The following is a 19,107-nucleotide window of genomic DNA, read 5'->3' as shown; positions in this document are numbered from 1 at the left end:
TCTGAGTTCGACGAACATATGACGTACTTATGATTCCATATTCCCTACTTAGCCTAACTCCGTCTAACTTCGCCGTACTTCTGCTCCCATTGTCCCTACTTAGCCTAACTCCGTCTAACTTCGCCGTACTTCTGCTCCCATTGTTCCTACTTAGCCTAACTCCGTCTAACTTCGCCGTACTTGGTGTCAGAAGTCCTGAGTTACGTGTAGAGTAAAGAGGTTAAGGCGTGATGGGGTTTTGATGGCCAAAGGAGGGTCATTGTTGGTGGAGTAATCGAGGTGTCGCGACGTAGTTCGTGACAGATAGATAGAGATAGCTATTTACAAATCGAGATACATTGCCATCAGTAGAACAAAACCCCAGTTAGAGTAACCACGGCGAAGTACGCCGTAGTTACACCCCTTTCGACGCCTGCGCCCTCCCGGTTGGGTGAGACATCAATTAAGAAGGATCAAGTTAGCCGAGGTTCGTCGACCGTCGGTCTGTTAGGAAGTAGTTGCTCGACGGGCGTGACAGTATCAAGGATCGCTCTTACCGACGACCCGTGCGAACCTCGGAGAAGTAAGAAGATTCTATGGAGCCAGATAGGAGAGTTACGCGAGGTATGAGCAGGGACGGAGACAGAATGGAGGAGAACGAGAGGAGGGCACTGGAGGAGCTTAGCAGAGCGATGGGGCAGCAGCTTGGAGTGGAGGATAGTGTGGGGGGATCAATTCAAGGAGATGAGTTCGCTCCACCATTGCCTTCTAACCCCCCTTCCCCTTCGGGTAATGCTCTCCCACCTATAGGATCCCCAGTTGAGTCGGATCGAACTCCGCGGGCAGAAAACACTGGAAGTACGACGAACTTGGGAGAAGAAGGTACACAAGGGGTGATATTGGCCTTGATGCAGATGGTGGCGAATATGAACAAAGACATGATGGAAGAGAGGAGACGTAGGGAGGAGTGGGAGCAGAGAAGAGAAAGGGAGACGGTGGGCGGTATTGCAGAAGGGATATCAGAAGGGGTGAGGTACGCCATGGGACGGCAAACTTCGGCGACCCCAAGCGTAGTTGGCGAACAACGGAAGGGGATAAAACTGCCTAACCCGGACTTCTGGAGAGGAGAGAGGAACAAGTTGACCGCATTTCTGTCGGAATGTGAAATCCATTACGAGCTGAACTCTCATCTTTTCCCCAACGACACCAAGAAAGTCTTCTTCATGATCTCTCATTTACGCGAAACACCTCTTCTCGCCGTCCAACCCGATCTTGCTAAACGACCTCTTCCTGACTACCTTAGGGAGTATGATCAATTCGTTAAATATCTCAAGACAAACTTTGGTGACCCGGATGAAGAAGGAACCGCAGCTCGACTGCTTAACGATCTAAAGCAGACTGGGTCAGCTTCGGAGTACTTCTCCGCTTTTCAACGACATGTGGCGATACTCAAGTGGTCTGATGACGGAAACCTGGTTGACCGAGCCAAGAAAGGGTTGAAACCACACCTCCTAGATGAAATCGCTAGACACGGTAAATCTTTTGGGACTGTCAAGGAGTTATTGGAGTTTGTTATTCCCATGGACAACAGGTTGTGGAGAAGAAAAGTGGAGAAGGATGCGGAAAAGAAGAGGGAGACGGGGGTAAAGGAAGTGTTGGTTGTGGATAGCCAGAGGATGGAGAGAAAAGAGGAGAAGAGAGGGGAAGGGAGGCAAACTTCGGCGCAGTCTGCGGTGCAGGCGACTATTACGCCGACGCAGGTCAAGAACATTCCGTCCAATGCCGACGAACTTCGCCGACAATGGCCTAGGCCATCTCCCGAACTGTGGGAGGCAAGGAAGAAGGAAGGGAAGTGTACTGAGTGCGGAGAGAAGGGACATTGGTTGAGGGACTGCCCGGTGAGGGCAGCGAAGGTCAAGGTCGGATGGTTGCCGCCGTGGGGGGAGAAGTTCGGCGAACGTGGTGGAGGATCGGGGGGTAACGCAGTACCTCTGGGACAGAGGAGGAACTTGAACGCAGTTGGGGGAGATGGAGAGATGGGAGAGGACCAGGGAAAAGAGGAGGACCTGTCGCAGTAGGCGAGGCTCGGCGGGTCCGCCATATTCTCTCGGCCACCATTCCCAAACCTATAAAAGAGACACAGCTGATGGAGTCAGAGGATTGTGCATACAAAAATACACCACTCAGTACCCCCTGTTCATGCAATGTCGATAATCATCTAGTCATCTCTTCCACTTCTAGGGATCAACCTAAATCGGACATTTTTATTAATGGAATAAAGCTAACTACGCTCTGGGACACTGGGGCTACTTGTTCGTATATAAGCCCTAGGGCAGCGGCGAAGATAGGTGTAGGAAGGAGACGATACCAGGTGAGCGTACCCGTTCACATGTTTGATGGCTCGGTTAGTGTCGCTGGACCTATCACCGAGTTTGTCGAAGTTGGTTTTAGTTTGACGAAGGGCGCCGAAGTGCGATCTGTTCGTCTAGACGTAACAACACTCTGCGATGCAGATGTTGTGATAGGGTGGGATTGGATGAAGAAGGAAGGGGTTGTTCTAGATGGAAGAGACAACTCGATGAAATTCCCCATCCCAACCCCACCGAGTGCGGCGAAGTTAGCAGCCATAGGGCTGCCAACTCCGACGGACGCGATAGATCTCCGAGACAAAGATGACCAGGATGAACTGAGTCCGGAGGAACAGGAGGAATTGTATCAGGTGGTTCCTGAACAATATCACCCGTTCATTGATGTGTTTAACCCGAGGAAGGGAGGTGAAGAATTACCTCCCTCAAGGGAGTATGATCTGGAATTTGAGCTTAAAGAGGGGGCGAACCTGAAGGTTGCTCCACTCTACTCACTCGGTGAAGATCAGAGAAGTGCGCTGAGAGACATCCTAGATCGCGAAATATCGGCCGGAAGAATTCGACCCAGTAATTCGCCCTACGGATCACCGATGTTCTTGGTACCGAAGAAGGCAAAGGGTCAATGGCGAATGGTCATTGACTACCGAAAGTTAAACGAAGCAACGATACCTGACGCCTATCCACTGCCTCTGATCGGTCAGATAACCGAAGAGCTAGGAAAAGCGAGGTACTTCAGCAAGTTAGATCTGATTGGAGCTTATCAACTCCTACGGGTAAAGGAAGGACACGAACACCTGACGGCGTTCAGAACTCAGTACGGTATGTTCGAGTCTCTTGTTGTTCGAGATGGTCTGCGAAATGCTCCTGCTGTATTCCAGCATTTCCTAAATGAAAGCTTCAGAGAACTGTTGGGGAAAGGAGTGGTTGTCTACATAGATGATATACTCATCTATGGTCAGACGTTGGAAGAATTGAGAGGAACTACGGCGAAGGTATTCGAAGTTCTTCGAAGGTCGAATCTGTTCGTCAAGGCTAGTAAGTGCGAGTTTGAAAAGGACTCGGTAGTCTTCTTGGGTTTTGTGGTCTCACGGGAGGGAGTTTCTAGTAATCCAGAGTACATCGACGCTGTTGTGTCTTTTCCCCGTCCCAAGAACCTAAGAGAGAGCAGAGGATTTATGGGAGTCGTTAGTTATTATCGGCGTTTTGTCCCCAACTTCTCTAGGATTGCTAAACCGATCAATGACCTCACAAGAAAGGATGTACCGTTTGTCTGGGGTATGGAGCAGGAAAGAGCTTTTAAAGAGTTGAAGGATAGAATGTGTAGGGCCCCGGTATTGGCTCACTTTGATCCCTCGTTGAAGACATTACTACAGACAGATGCCTCGTTCTTCGGGTGGGGTTTCATAATATCGCAGGTGAACGAGTTAGGACAAGAACATCCGGTAGCGATCGAGTCAGGAGCGTTTCAAGCGGCGCAGTTAAACTACACGGTAGGCGAGAAGGAACTACTAGCTATCGTTGAGGCTTTCAGAAGAAGGAGACACTTACTGTTACAGGTAGAAACTACAGTTCTCACGGACCACTTGAACTTGACATACTGGATGGAACCGAAGCAGTTAAGCCCGAGGCAGGGCAGGTGGGTCGAAGAGCTTTCTAACTTTAGGTTTAAGATGGTGTATCGACCTGGGAAACAAGCTACACTGCCGGATGGACTATCAAGAAGAGCAGACTACCACTCTGGAAAAGGAAGTACTATGGTGCAGGAGAGCAACCTTATTCAAGGGTTGCCGAAGTTCGACGAACTCGACGGCACTAGCTCTGGGTTACAACACCTACTTCGTGCTTTGCAAGGGACGAAGGAAGTAAGAGAGAGTGACCTTATTGATCCCATGGATCTGATTGTTGGTATACAGGAAGATGAAGAAGTGAAGGAGGTTAGGAAAGAGTTATTAGGGGTCATTTGCGCTGAGTGTTCTCGTCCAACGTGTCACGATGACGTGCAGGAACCAGGATCCATCACCGAACTACGCCGTAGTTCGCTGTCCCCTCTAATACTTCGTGGGGGGTGGACCTCAAGGGGTTTCCTCGCATTCGACGGTCGTACTCATGTGCCGAACTACGCCGACGCTCGACTAAAGATCATGAAGATGCGACACGACTCGGCATTGGCTGGTCACCCAGGTTCGGCGAAGACTCTTGAACTAGTCCTAAGGGATTATGTTTGGGTTGGAGTGAGAAAAGATGTTGAGGACTACATCGCTGGTTGTGCGGTATGTCAGAGAGCAAAAACTAACAGACAGAAACCCCATGGAGAGCTTAAACCATTGCAAGTAGCTACTAAACCCTGGTCAAGCATCTCGATGGATTTCATCGAAGAACTTCCGAATTCCCATGGAAGTAATTCCATCCTGGTAGTGGTGGACCGATTGACCAAATGGGCCATTTTTATCCCAACCACGACGAAGTTAACCGCAGCTGGGCTATCGGAGCTGATAATGGACTATGTGGTGGCCCAGCATGGGTTACCAGAGAGTATAGTATCGGACAGAGGATCGAAGTTTACTTCGAAGTTTTGGAAGAACTTGACCGATAGTCTCGGCATAAGACTACACCTTTCCACTGCGTATCACCCACAGACTGATGGACAGACCGAGCGAACCAACCAGTCCCTGGAATTATACCTTCGAATCTTCACTTCCTACCAGCAGAACGACTGGTCGAAGCTGCTTGCTCGAGCTAGCTTTGCTTACAACAACACCCATCACTCCGCGATAAACAAAACCCCATTCTATGCGAATTACGGGTACCACCCTCGATGGGCTGAAGAGATTAAGGCTAGTGAAGTCGAGGTACCTGCTGCTACAATAGCAGTAAAGGACTTAACCGAAATACATAAGGAATGTATTGAGGGGATTGAGAGAGCTAACGAGAAGTACGCCGAAGGATACAACAGGAAACATCGAACTACGCCGAACTTCGTGGAAGGTGATCTAGTTATGCTGTCGTTAGAGAATATCAAGACTAAGAGACCAATGAAGAAGTTGGATGTTAAGCAAAGTGGGCCGTACAAGGTAGTACGGCAAGTAGGTTCTCATGCTTGTAAACTGGAATTACCAGGAACGATGGCAGGTATCCATGATGTATTCCATGTTTCACTGCTTCGCCCCTATCACCCTCCAGTATTCCCTGGTCAGCAAGCTGAACCACCTGGCCCAGTAGAGGTAGATGACGTAGGAGAATCGTGGGAAGTAAAAGACATTGTGGACTCTAGAGTAAATAAGAGGTCAGGAAAGTTAGAGTACCTAGTGGAGTGGTTAGGTTACGAAGGAACAGACGATTCGGTATCATGGGAACCGGTAGAAAACGTTGATGGAGCTGATGACATATTGGCGAAGTTCCACGAACTTCATCCTACCAAACCGAAGGAAGGGCGACTGCGGAGGGCTAGGAGGTAGAACGTACTGCATACAACATAGGATTACAGCTACGTACCGCTCACTTGCCCGTATCCTTACCCCTTCCTTTTCTTTTCTCCTTCGTTCTACTCGGTCCCGCGAGACTGGTGTGGAGAGTACCGATGGCCGAAGGTAGATCGAGACTGTCAGGGGGGAAGACAGTCGAGAGAGAAGCGTTCCATGCCCGATTCATAGCCCCAAAGAAATCACCAAAGTCCTGGACATCCCGAGCAGCTTGCATGCTCGGAGTCCTCCACAGAGAACGTATGGTCCTAAGACACTCGGAAGGAAGACTGAGGAGATCGAGAGCAGTCTGAGCAGAAGCAGGGACTCGAGAACTACTCCGGGGGCCTAACCAGTCGATGGACGGTGGTGGCTCGTACGCCATAGGAGTAACGAGGAAGGGGGTGTCGTAAAGTCTTCGGCGAACATCGGCTATCTCAGTAAGGCTTCGGCGAGAGACGTCCGCTAACCTCGTCCTTGCTTCCTCGTTCAGATTCCCACCGTTGACTACATCTACTAACGCCGCAGTAAAGGTTATTCAAGGCGTTGGCTTGACGAGTGGAGAAGTCAAGCAAGAGAGATGTATCACGTCGAGCGACGTCAAGCTGAGTGGTGAGGCCGAGAACGAGAGAACGATACGTAGCAAGTTCTTTTTCGTCCTCCGGGATACGAGGGTCCAAGGAGATGCGAGGGTGGACAAAGGACAACCGAGGAACAGAAGGCCCAGCACGCTGAGTAGTTTCATCTTCCACATCACCAGCTTCAAAGACGACCTCTTTCTCCTTCCTTTTCCCTTTTGATTTCTTTAAAGAAGACTTCGGGGTCTTCTTGGAAGCAGGGGACTCGGTGACAGGAGCGGCCGCTGGGGTGGCCGGAGGAGCAGAAGGACGGCGACTTCGGGTGCCGTGGGCCGGAGGAGAAGCCACCACAGGAGAGGACGGACGAGGGGCCGAAGGACGAGAGGCCGAAGGACGACGGGAGGACGAAGGAGGAGCAGCCGGGAGATGCGACGGGCCGGCCACAGGAACAAAGGGCGAGGGCGAGGGAGGTGACGAGCGGGAGGACGGCGAAGTTCGGCGAACCGACCGGAGGGACGAAGACGGTACCCGCGAACGGGGGACAGACGCTGGAGTCTGGGGAGGGGGGAGGGGAGAAGCGTCGAAGGGACGGGGCGGGATGTCCCGGGCAGAGGAAACGGGACAGAAGGAGCAGGGGCCAGACGTGCATGAAGCACAACGGAGGGCCTTGTTGTGTGGCCTGACTGCCTTGAGGCAGGGCCAATTTGGACGATTATACGTGATAATCTCACGTCTACTAATTAGCAGGAGTAACTTCGGCGTAGTGCGAATAGGTGGACTCACCGGCAACGATCACACGCTTCGTCAACACCAACCGCAATCCAACGACCAGGCTCGGACTTCATCTTCTCCCACAAGTACTCTTCTTCCCGCAATGATCTTTTCACCCGTTTGGGCGAAGGCTCCCCTCTGGGAGAAGGAAGGGTAGCCGCGACGGGTTCGGCGGCGACAGGGCGAGTGTCGGCGGCGGCAGGGCGGGAGACGGTGGCGGCACGGCGGGCAGCAGCAGCAGCGGCGGCAGCGGCAATGGCGTCGGGCGGGGGGAGAACTTCGGAAGAGGAGGAGGAGGAAGAAGAAGAAGAGGAGAGGGAACGGCGTCGTTTCTGACCCGCGAGTTGGGCAGGGGGGGGGGACAGAAGTGGCTGCGAGTTAGCAGTGTCTTACAGAGCTAAAGAACAGATAAACAACGTCAAGTTCGGCGAAGGTGTGAGAAGATGGACGAAGGACTCACGCTCAGGACTACCTACGTCGTTGTCCTCTACTCTATCCACCTCCATATCATCTTCCGAGTATTCTTCTAACTCGGTTTCACCTTCACGATCAACACTACCCTCCAAATCATCCTCATCCTCATCTTCTTCGTCATCCTCATTGTCTTCGTCGTCGGGTTGATCACCCGACTCCGAGCTTCCACTAACGTCCAGGTCGGAGGAGGATGGAGACTCACCGGGACGGAAGGCGGGCGTCCTGCGGCGAGGGGAGGTGGCAGGAGGACCGGGAGGACCAGTTTCGACGACGGAAGGCTCTGACTCCGGAGAGAGAGAACCAGCGCGGGGAGAAGCGGCCGGAGAAGCAGCGGGAGGAGAAGCGGAGCGAGGAGGCGAGGCAGCGCCGGACGGTTCCCCCAAAGAGAGAGTGCCGAGCCCAAGGGAGGAGACTTGGCGCGACCTATCGCCGAAGGAAACTGAACGTCAGCCAAGTTCGGCGAGGTAAGGGGAATAACGACGAAAACCCACGAGCAGACGACATCATACCACCAAAGTTCCTCATGGCGGCGAAAGGGTTGGTAGTGGGAGTAGAGGGGGCCATGACGTTAAGATACTTAAAAGAAAAATAAAACTCGAAACGATGGTTAAATCTGTTTTCTAGGTAAGAAAGATAGAAAGTTTTGAAAGCAGATGGGGAAAAGAGAGAAGCTCGACGAACTGCTCAGCATTTAGTATAACCAGACCTACCCCCCTCGTCGTCAACATGCGGTAAACTTCGCGTTTCATCAACAAAAGGCAAGCCAGGGACGATCAAAATTCCCACGCTATAGTGTCTTATCTCAATATAAACGAGGGTTACTTCGACAAACAACGATGTTGTTCGGCTACCATTCGGGAAGCGTGTCTCACCTACGAAATACACAGGGCTTCTTACGGCAAACCTCGACGAAGTTAGGGAAGTCTCATTGTCGGGTTTTGAAGTGAAAGGAGGCCCGACTACGAAGTGCGGCGCAGAGAGCATAAGGACGAAGGATAGCTATGGAGAAGTGGAGAATGGGGGTACTACGCTGCTAAGTTTTCTTGCCACAGTAGAGGTGTTAATGCTCACGAGGACGTTCGCGGCTAAAGAAGGGGGCGACTGTCACGAACTACGTCGTGACACCTCGATTATTCCACCAGCAATGACCCTCCTTTGACCATCAAAACCCCTATCACACCTTAACTCTTTACTCTACACGTAACTCAGGACATCTGAGACCAAGTACGGCGAAGTTAGATGGAGTTAGGCTAGGTAGGGACAATGGAAGCAGAAGTACGGCGAAGTTAGACGGAGTTAGGCTAAGTAGGGACAATGGGAGCAGAAGTACGGCGAAGTTAGACGGAGTTAGGCTAAGTAGGGACAACGGGGGCAGAAGTGCGGCGAAGTTAGACGGAGTTAGGCTAAGTAGGGACAATGGGAGCAGAAGTGCGGCGATGTTAGGCGGAGTTAGTAGTCGGAGGAAGAGGATAGCCGGGGACTCGGGGAAGTTGGACGAAGTGCGTTGAAGTACGTCAAAGCGTGAGAGGGTTGGATGAACGTCTAGGAGGAATAGATAATATTTAGCTGAGAGGATCGCTGAAGTTCTTCAGCGATCCTTGATTGTTGTCAGTAGTGAAAGATAGATAGAGATAGCTATTTACAAATCGAGATACATTGCCATCAGTAGAACAAAACCCCAGTTAGAGTAACCACGGCGAAGTACGCCGTTGGGTGAGACATCAATTAAGAAGGATCAAGTTAGCCGAGGTTCGTCGACCGTCGGTCTGTTAGGAAGTAGTTGCTCGACGGGCGTGACAGGTTCAGCCGTCCTGGCCCGATTCTATCGGCTAACACTCCCCCACGGGACAATGCACGACTCTGCAGTAGTCCCGGACGATTTATTGATGGCGACGGCGAGGTTTGTGGTGGTGTAGAAGGTAGTAATGATGAAATATTGAGTGTTATGTGTGTGGTAGTAGTGGTAGGTGAAATCGTGAAATGAATTTCTGTGGGGCCCCCTGCGGGGCTCCGCTCTGACACGTGGCTACCACTCACCGGTACCGACGACTGACTCTTCTCTATCTTTCCTTTTACTTCATCACTTTTATCTCCAATTATCGGTATGTCCATCTTTCGTCTTTCTCCACTTCTATCTCTCATTTCTGACTCTCTGAACTTCCCTTTATCCTGTCTGCTTCTTAAAACTTCAGGTTTGCTAGTAGGATCCCGAGAATCGATGAAATTGCTTCGAGTACCTGGCTGACGATATCTATCATCAGCAGCAAAATCGTCATGTCCCAAATTTCTCCTGCTGTTCTCGCGGCTGTCGCTACTCCTTCGGTTCCCGGACCATCTGATAGTCCTGCTCTTAGGTTGCTCCCCAGCAATCCTCCCGACTGTAAGTTTATTACTGCTCGTCATGTCATGAACTTTATTGAGTTTGAGATCTTTCTCAGAAGGTACAATTTGAGTTGGGGATCTTAAAGTCGAACCTCGATAAACATTTCCTTTTGCTAGGGAACGCTCTATTGGAAGATGGTGGTACTCATGCGAGGGTACAAGAGATCGTTGATACTGTTGACTCTCTCCACGAGAAGATCGAGGCTGTCCTCGGTGGTTATAAAGTCGCTGGTTACCAGCCCAAGTTCCCGAAATTCGTGGATTTGACGATGGAGGTTGAATAAAACCTCCAATATGTATCATCTTATCTCTTTTCTTATTCTTCTCTCTCATCTCTCTAATGACTCTAGGTTCTACCGGTGGTTTTTGACCTACCTTCGAATTACTCACATTCTTAGGTACACCTGAAAATTTTACATTTTGGCTCACGAGAACTTTTCCTTCGGTGGGTTTCTCTGAAGTTCCTTCCACCCACACTTCTCTTCCTGGTACTACTTCTCTTTCTGGTACCACTTCGTTCTTTGTACCACCTGACAGATCTCCTAGATCCTCGAAATCAGAATAATCGTAATCGATGATTTCGTCATCATCTAATGTCACGTATACTGAACCAGTGTTTTTCTTCTTCGGTGGTTCTACACGTATCGCTGACATATTCACCGAGTGTACTGGTCCACCTAAAGCTTTCGTAAGTACATCTGCTCTCTGATAGACAGTGCTGACGTATGCTAGTTCAATAACTTTATTACTGACTAGATCTCGAAGAGCATGATGTCGAATATCGATATGTTTTGTTCTCTGGTGAGTACCAGGTTTCCTCGCCAGTGATATCGATCCTTGGTTATCGCAATTTAATATAGTAGGATTTAGCTGATCGTAGCCTATCTCCCTCAGTAATCCTCTCAACCACTGAGCCTCCTTCGCTGCTTCAGCCATCGCGATGTATTCTGCTTTGACTGTCGACGACGATACCGTAGCTTGCCTTTTTGAACTCCAGGTTATCGGTGAGTTGTTCATCATGAATATCCAGCCTGTAGTTGATCGTCGTGTGTCTTTACAACCTGCCCAATCGGCATCAACCCATCCTGCTAGATCGCTAGCCTCGCCACCAAGACGAATACCATGTAACCGAGTGGACCGAAGGTAGGTAATTACCATTATCCCTTCTTCCCATACTTTCTTCGTCGGTTTGGTGAGGTACCTAGCAAGGTACGAAGCTGCATAAGATATATCGGGTCGAGTACATGTGGCTAACCACTGTAGACATCCTATTAATTCTTGAAATGGTCGAATTTCACTCTCCACTTCCGACATCGAAGGATTTTTCACAGTAAGAGGTAACGGCGTTTTTCGATCTCGATGTAAGTCGTTTTCTGGAAACTTCTGGACTATCTTATCGATATATGCTGGTTGGTTTAACCATATTGTCTTTTCTTCTCTGTTCCTTGTTACCTTCATACCTAAGATAGTACTTATCTCCCCCAGGTCGGTTATTATCCACCTTTTTCCTAGCCCATCGAAAATTTCTTTTGCTTCTTCCTTCGATTTCGTGGCTAATACTAGATCATCGACATAGGCTAGCAGTATTGCTGCTCCCTTTCCTTCGACTTTCCCTTCTGGTCTGTAGTAAAGACCCCAATCTGACTCGATCCTTGAAAAACCTAGGTGAGATAATCCTTCTCCGAGTTCAATCCACCATGTTCTACCAGATTGCTTTAACCCGTAAAGAGACTTGACTAACTTCAAGGTATTACATCCAGGTTTCGGTTTTATCCCCTTGGGATACTTCATATAAATTTCGACATCGAGTTTACCATTTAAATACGCTCCTTCGACATCGGCCTGACGAATTTCGAGATCTTCGGTGGCCGCTATAGTCAAGAGTATTCGTAATGACCCCGATCTACCGACAGGTGCGAATGTCTCTTCGTAATCGACACCTGGTACCTGTGAGAATCCTTGAGCTACTAGTCTGGATTTATACTTTAGTAGGTTTCCTTCTGAATCTGTCTTCACTTTGAATACCCATTTACAGCCTATGGCTTTACGACCCGGTGGAAGTACTGTCTCCACCCATGTTTCTTTAGATTCGATGTTAGATATCTCTTTCTCCATGGATTCCAGCCATTTTTCACCATCTGGGCCGTTTACTGCTTCTTCAGGAGAGACAGGATCAATGAGAGAAGTGTCACTTTCGATACCTGCGATAGAGGCGAGTGCGACTAACCTATTAGGCTCGCGACCGAACTCCAGAAACGAGTCTGTTAGGCCTGCAAAACGATGGGGGGGTCGAATAATTCGTCCATGACGAGTTGTCAGGATCCCCTCATCCCCATCATTTCTTCCTTCCTCATCATTTCTCTCATTTTCGACGTTATCGTTCTCATAGATCCAATTTCCTCCCCAAATGCCCTGTCCACGTCGTCTTTCAGTGGGTTGTGGACCTATATTAGGTGAGTTGTCTCTTTCGACATCATTTCCTTGTTCATTATCAATATTTTCCTGTTCGCCACTTTCTGAGCGGTCGTCAGGTAAAATTTCTTCGTTGACGACGGGGTCTAGGTCCACTTCGATGGTGTCAAGAGGGGTTTGGATGATATCTGGCGACTCTCTAGTCGTCACCATTCGTCCTGTCGAGCGACGAACGTCTCGTGAGTGCTCGATTCGTCCCGATCCGTCCATTCTAACGATCCAACCGCTCACACCCTCATCCTGACCTAGTATAATGGCTGACGATCCCCTAGGTATCGTGAAGTTCGACTTCAGCCTTATCTCCCTTGGTATCTGAACGAAACATCGTTCACCGAACCTCCACACACTATCTAGATTGGTGTCTCTTCCTGTGAGTGATGTCCACCCTGATTTTCCAGTAACACCAATCGATGTTTTCATGATTATAATGGCGGCGTATCTGACAGCATAGGACCAATACTCGTTGGGTAGTCCTGAGTCGAATAACATCGTTGATACCATCCCCTTCAAGGTACGTATCATTCTCTCCGCCACTCCATTTAATTCCGGTGTGTATCTTGGTGTAATGTAGTGGTTGATCCCTGCTGATAGGTAGAATTCCCTCATATCGAGACTATCGAATTCACCTCCCCCATCAGACCTAATCACCCTCACTCTTTCACCAAGCTGTTTCTCTAATTTCGAGATACACTGTCGAACGATATCTGACGATTCGTTCTTCGTCGTTATTGGTATTGCGGATATAATTCGACTCGCCCTTTCCACACCAACGAAGAAATATCGTTCACCTCTTATCGCCGGACCGAACGGGCCAGCAATATCGACATCCATTCCTACTCCTTCACCATCTCCTTTTAACATTGGTGCTTCTTTATTCTTCGGTAGACGTGTTATCTTGGCCTGCATACAGGCGGGACATTTATCGGTTGTAAAGGGATCGTTCTTGTAAGTGTCCCAGTCCTTCTTCAATAGTCCCTGTCTACCTAGACTCTTTAGTTTATCTACACCTATATGTCCGAGTCGCTGATGCTCAGATTCAAGTGGTGAAGTCGCCTTCGGTGTCGATATCACGATCATCGCGGCAGACATTGCTCTACCGAATCGTACCGACCATAGTGAGTCATGTTTCCTCAAACCTAGTTTCTCTTTACCTTTACCTATCCATCCACCACTGCTGCTTAGGTTCGCCTTCCATCCCCATGAGAGTAACTTCGAGAGAGAGAGAAGACTTATCTTTGCTGTGGGGACGTGATGTACATCTTTCAGTACCATTTTCTGTCCTGAATCTAGTTCGAGGTTAATGTCACCTGTTTCCCAAGCCGTCATTGACTTGCCAGATGCTAGTCCGAACACTCTTGGTTCTACTAGTCTTTTAATGTTCGTCATTATCGACCTGTGAGGAGTTATATGGTGAGTAGCACCACTGTCCACTACCCAGGTGGGGATTACACGAGTGTGGCTTACATCATTAGACTCTGTAGCTAATCCCACCCACTCATTATTCTTATCCTCAATCCACGGGTTTTCAATTTCTTCGGGCCACACGATGTTACTCGTGTACCCTTCGTCATCATCGAACCATGATTCTGTCGACATGGCCATCCCGGCCCACGCCTCATGTTCACCATCCAATGACAAATACATCAAGGAGGTTTTGGAGTTATCCTTGGACTGGTTCTCATCCTTCGAGACCGTACGTCCTTTCTTATTCTTATTATTATTTCTCCATTTCTTTTTACCTCCATCCTTTACATCTGCGTTTTCTTTCCTGTTCGTATCCTCTCTTTTAGGTTTACGACAGTCCTTCGCTAGATGTCCTACAGTGTCACAGTTATAACACTTTCTGGTTTCTTTCCTGGGCTGACCATCAGAGATATTATCTCGGTTCACCCTCATTCCTTTATTTCCTTCGACGAACATCGCGAATCCCTTCCTATTGGTCCTACCAACAGGGCGCGCTTTACGTCTCGCCGTTTCTTTATTGAAGATCGATAAGACCTTTTCCCAAGTTCTTTCCTCTGCTATGAGGGATGTTACTTCGATCTGGATGATCCTGAAGGATGGTGCTAGAATGGTATTGAGGAATAACCCAGCTCGTTCCTGTGAGTCAAACTTCAACCCTACCAATCTCGCTTCGGACATCGTCTTCGAGAAATCCTCTACATGCTTAGCCATTTCTTCGGCCGTCGCATCGTCCCTTAAGTCATAGCTAAACAAAGCTTGACGGACATTCCTTTGATTCTCGATTGTCGCTGTTACATGCAGGGCTACGCAGTAGTCCCACATTGCTTTAGCTGACATCTTCTCAGATATATCAAGCATCACAGCATCCGACACTGTTCCCTTGATCATCCCCTGCGCTTTATTCTCCCTCGCTTGCCACTTTTCCCATTCCTTCCACTCTTCTCCAGTAATCCTTCTACCAACCACTTGCCCTTCGACGGGCGTGGTAGGAGGTACTGATCCCGCCCTCTCAGCTGCCGATCTCACCCCTATGCGACCAGGTTCGGTATCATTACCTGTGACGATATTCCACACGTCACCTATCTGTAGATACACCTCGATCGACTTCCTCCACGGAGCATACGATGCTGGATCGTGGGATAACTTTGGGTGGTTCTCAAGAGAGATCTTAGATGACACAGAGGTCATTATGAGAAGAGTAGAGATGGGAAACTTGCCTTAGTTATACACAGAGGTATGTGGTCTTCCGACTGTTAATCTGTTAACGCTTATAATTAGATGATAATACAGAGGGGAAAAAGAGCATGCATCAATTCTACATGTCTCTATACTTATCACATTCCACTCACACGCATAAAACCAGAGACGATCGAATAAAGTTCAGAGGATAAGTTGAACGGAGAAATATTCGACGGAAGGGGTAATTCTAACGGCGGTTCGGCCGTCCTGGCCCGATTCTATCGGCTAACACTCCGGCGAGGCTATACCGTCAATGGAAAATCTGGATAAATCCTTTCAAGCGGCTACATTCGAAACCGCCACTTATCATAAGAGCTGTGCGGGTTTAAGAAAGAGACATAGCATAGCATGATGAGGAGGCGTCCTCCCTCATCATTTTACTTTCCACATCTCAACATTGGACATTCATTTAATGTCAGCAACAGACTCTTTCTCGAACGTGACAGCCCGCACATCACCCGCCACGAGCTCCCCAACGTCCCGCAAGAGGAGAAGGTCTCTTACGGAAGACAGGTTGTAGGTTCCCATTTCCTCTTCAAGTCCTCGTCGATCTCCGACATCACCGTCATCGGGACAAGATCTCAGTGGATCATCCGGAGGACGGAGCTCTACTGCAGGCAGGCCTACCAAACCCCGAAAGCCAAGAAGTGATCAAAAGGCATGTGACTTTTGCCGCCTGAAGAAAGACAAATGCGTCTCCCGGGGTCCAGGAAATCCATGTGTTAAGTGTTACAAGACCTATGGGATGACATGCTGTCACGTGGTGACAACTCTGGTATGCGGAGGACGCCGCTGGCGGCGTACCTGACAGATACATAATACGAAGATAGCTAATGGTTACACGACCTCAGGGCCAATAGGGACCGGACGGGGTCCATATGGGCCGTCCGGGCCCGTCCGGTGTAACCAAATCTTCCGTGCCACGTGAGCCGGCGTCGGCCGACGTCGGCCTACGATCGCTTTTTACGATTGACTTTCAATTTCAACAATCAACATTGTTTGCTTCATGCAATCACTGAAAGTCTTCGACCTTTGCATGTAATAATGAGGCAGTCATGACATGTGCATACATTGATTGACTATTTGCTACAAAGTTAACCCCCAGTTTCATCCAGCAGATCTAACATGGTTTGATCATTGTCATTCGTATTCTTGTCGGACACCCCGGCACCTGATCCACTCGCGTTCGACGTTTGACGATCTAAATCGTTGGGAGTTGACAAGCGACTACTTTCTGAGATCTGACGAGACTTCCCTCGCTTTCCGGAGACTTGAGCAGATCGAAGACGTTGTTCAAAAGTCTGAGAAGGTTTGCGTTGCGATCGTAAGTTCCGCGCAGGACCGGATGTAGCAGCCGCAGCAGCAGGATCGGTATTCAGCTCTTTATTCGCAGCGTCATCCATCGTGATATCTAATGTCAGTGCTGTATACAATAATGAGTGATAAAAGACATACCTCCATCGTTCCAGCCCGCACTGAGTCCTGTAAGTTGTCCGTGTTCCAACACCGGCGATGGAAGAAGGTTGACCGCGGTACGGCGACGACGTAAGGAGGGATCGTCGGTGTCGAAGACATTAGCAGCTACGGCAGCATTAAGCTGCTTGACAAGTGCATGCCCGTCGCGAGTAAGCGGACCTAAAGCAGACAAAATCACCTGAGGCGGAATCAAGGTATCAATTGCCGCTTTTCATTTAGCATAGCACACAATTGTTAACTGGTACTTACCAAAACCACTGACGATTGCTTCTAATCCTTCGAGCTTGGCAACAAGGTTAGAGGCCAATGACGCATCTAGGATTTCTTCTTCTAATACATTCTTCCCAAAATCACAATTGCTCGTTCCTCTTGCACGGCACTCAGCACAGCTTGATTGTGCCCTCTCACTGACGGTTATGCAGCCAAAGGATACGGCATCATCGCGAGTAATTCGATTTTGACAATGTGAACACATTGCCACGCCGGAACGGATCACTGATTGGGGGCCACACACGATATTGTGCGCCAGACGGTGCCGCTTGACCTAAGTTCATTGATAAGCATTGTTCTGGTCGAGTTTAACATCAGAAGTTCAAGCTCACTATTTCTAACTCTTTATTCGGTGGTATAGCCCACACTTCGCCTTTCAAGGTGTTTGGCAGTAAAGCCAATGTCTTTGAGCTATCCTGAGGAAAAACACGACGATTGAATTTCGTTCCCGGCACCCATTCGAACGGTTCATACGCACCTGCTAATTAGATACTGTCAATGACTCGACAAAAGGTTCTAACGTACTCAATACTGTTGTTGAAAAACATTCATCGACTGCTGATCCTCCCTTTTCTGGAGAGGTGTCGTTGCGACGACTTCCCTTGTTTGCGTACCGCTTGGGCGTTGGAGGAGGTACTTTAGGTGTAGGTGGTGTATCTGACATTTTGATGCTATAGCTGAGTTTGAATTGACGAGAAAAGTTGAAGAATGGTGGGCTAAGAGCTACGACATTACACTTAATACATCCTCGTTGTGTGTACACTTGTTTACACTTTCTGCGTAGAAAATTGTTCAACCAACGACGCCCTGCAACATTTGTTGCTCGGGATTGCAATGAAACAGTTTGACATCATCCTTTGAGGGTAACTATGATTGCAACGAACCATCATTGGCCGACGTCGGCCGACGTCGGTTTTCTTGCATTGTTATAGCTTTAGAGGCGTAATTTTTCTCTCTCAGACATACCTTTCAGTGTGTCATGTAAAGCATTAAGCGACGAAGGACGCTGTCGAACACGAAACGCATCAAGATCCCTAGCAGCCTCGTCTTCCGTAATTGATCGTGTCTGAGCCATTAACTTGATCTGATTGATAATGACTAGACGTCGGTTCCAAAACCTCCGCTCTGTGTCACCACCAACGCCCCAATGATGCTGAGGATTTTCGTACATCATTTTAGCAGACGGTTTGCCGTTTAAGCCGGTGGTATATTCTTCCCAAACCTGATTTACGGTCCGTAAAGTTCGTAGCAGGCTGAAAGGCGTCAAGACAGCTCTAGGTTGATTTACTATGGTTGATGGAGGTAAAGCTGTACCTTCTGCTGCTGTACTTGATGTAGGAATGTTTTCAAGCATCACCGTTGCTTGCAGGGCGCGAGATGTTGTTTCTGATTGCACGGGTGTCTCACCTGCCGTGATTTCAATTCCTTGAAGGATACTAGGTAGGGTAATCGGCTGGCTTAAAGCGACAAGGATCCGAGATAGCTGCTGCTGGTTAAGGTTCAATGATACGTCTTGATTTTGAGCGGTTGTGATCAAAGACGACAATTTATGATGAATTTCGCTACTATCTTGTGTTTGCTTCATGAAATGCGCCGAGAGGGTTGATGCAAGTTGTGGCATGGCTTCAGCTAGCCTACGATCGTGACTATTCGTACGAAGAGAGCATGTGTCAAAATAACAAGCTTCCCATTGCTTGAATTCATCATTTTGAAACAGGGAATGCGACCAAAGGTACAGCTCGGGGTATTTTTGACGCCAGGCGCAGATGTCTTGAAAGAATACCTTACGAAGGTGTTTCAAGAGCTGAACAAACGTCATAGCCTGTCTGTCTATAGCGTCACCTTGCCGTAAGGAAAGATCCATTTCCCTTTGCATGAGCAATGCTTTTACAGACGAGATTTGCTTACCATTTTTCAAGCGAGGGAAATACCATTCTTTGTAGAGTGTCCGGTACAGGAATATCACGCGGAAGGTAGTAGTCTTGGCTTCCATAAGGCTTAAACCCGGCCAATGCACGTAATACTGAACGAGGCATATGACCCAGATAGACATTTTCCAAAACATCTTGATTCCAATGGCCTGCACGCGCAATATCTTGAGCTGATACACCTTCACTTTCGGCCAGCTGAGCTCCTCCGGCTCTATTGATATGTGTCTTCTTTCCCGTATTAACTTGA

The 19,107-nt window shown here is 48.8% G+C and overlaps 2 protein-coding genes across 2 annotated transcripts in view; one reads left to right on the top strand and one right to left on the bottom strand.

The window, feature by feature from the left end:
• The window catches only part of TREMEDRAFT_61899 (uncharacterized protein), a gene marked incomplete at both ends in the record, with an annotated part of 2,259 nt that extends 202 nt beyond the window's left edge, over positions 1-2,057 (top strand). Inside the window, 3 exons of the mRNA XM_007004148.1 lie at positions 352-603; positions 681-974; positions 1,653-2,057. Of these exons, the coding sequence (XP_007004210.1) occupies positions 352-603; positions 681-974; positions 1,653-2,057 (951 nt within the window). The remainder of the gene's footprint in view (positions 1-351; positions 604-680; positions 975-1,652) is intronic.
• Positions 2,058-6,240: 4,183 nt separating this feature from the next.
• Positions 6,241-8,190, bottom strand: TREMEDRAFT_61897 (uncharacterized protein; the record flags this gene model as incomplete). The annotated part of the gene is made up of 4 exons (XM_007004147.1): positions 6,241-7,114; positions 7,165-7,523; positions 7,629-8,065; positions 8,118-8,190. 4 exons carry the CDS (start codon positions 8,188-8,190, stop codon positions 6,241-6,243), a joined length of 1,743 nt encoding a protein of 580 aa, XP_007004209.1.
• Positions 8,191-19,107: the final 10,917 nt, after the last annotated feature.

This window comes from Tremella mesenterica (genome assembly GCF_000271645.1).
Source record: "Tremella mesenterica DSM 1558 unplaced genomic scaffold TREMEscaffold_4, whole genome shotgun sequence".
NCBI lineage: Eukaryota > Fungi > Basidiomycota > Tremellomycetes > Tremellales > Tremellaceae > Tremella > Tremella mesenterica.
The sequence above is the reverse complement of the archived record's forward strand: the minus strand, read 5'-3'. Positions and strand labels throughout refer to the sequence as shown.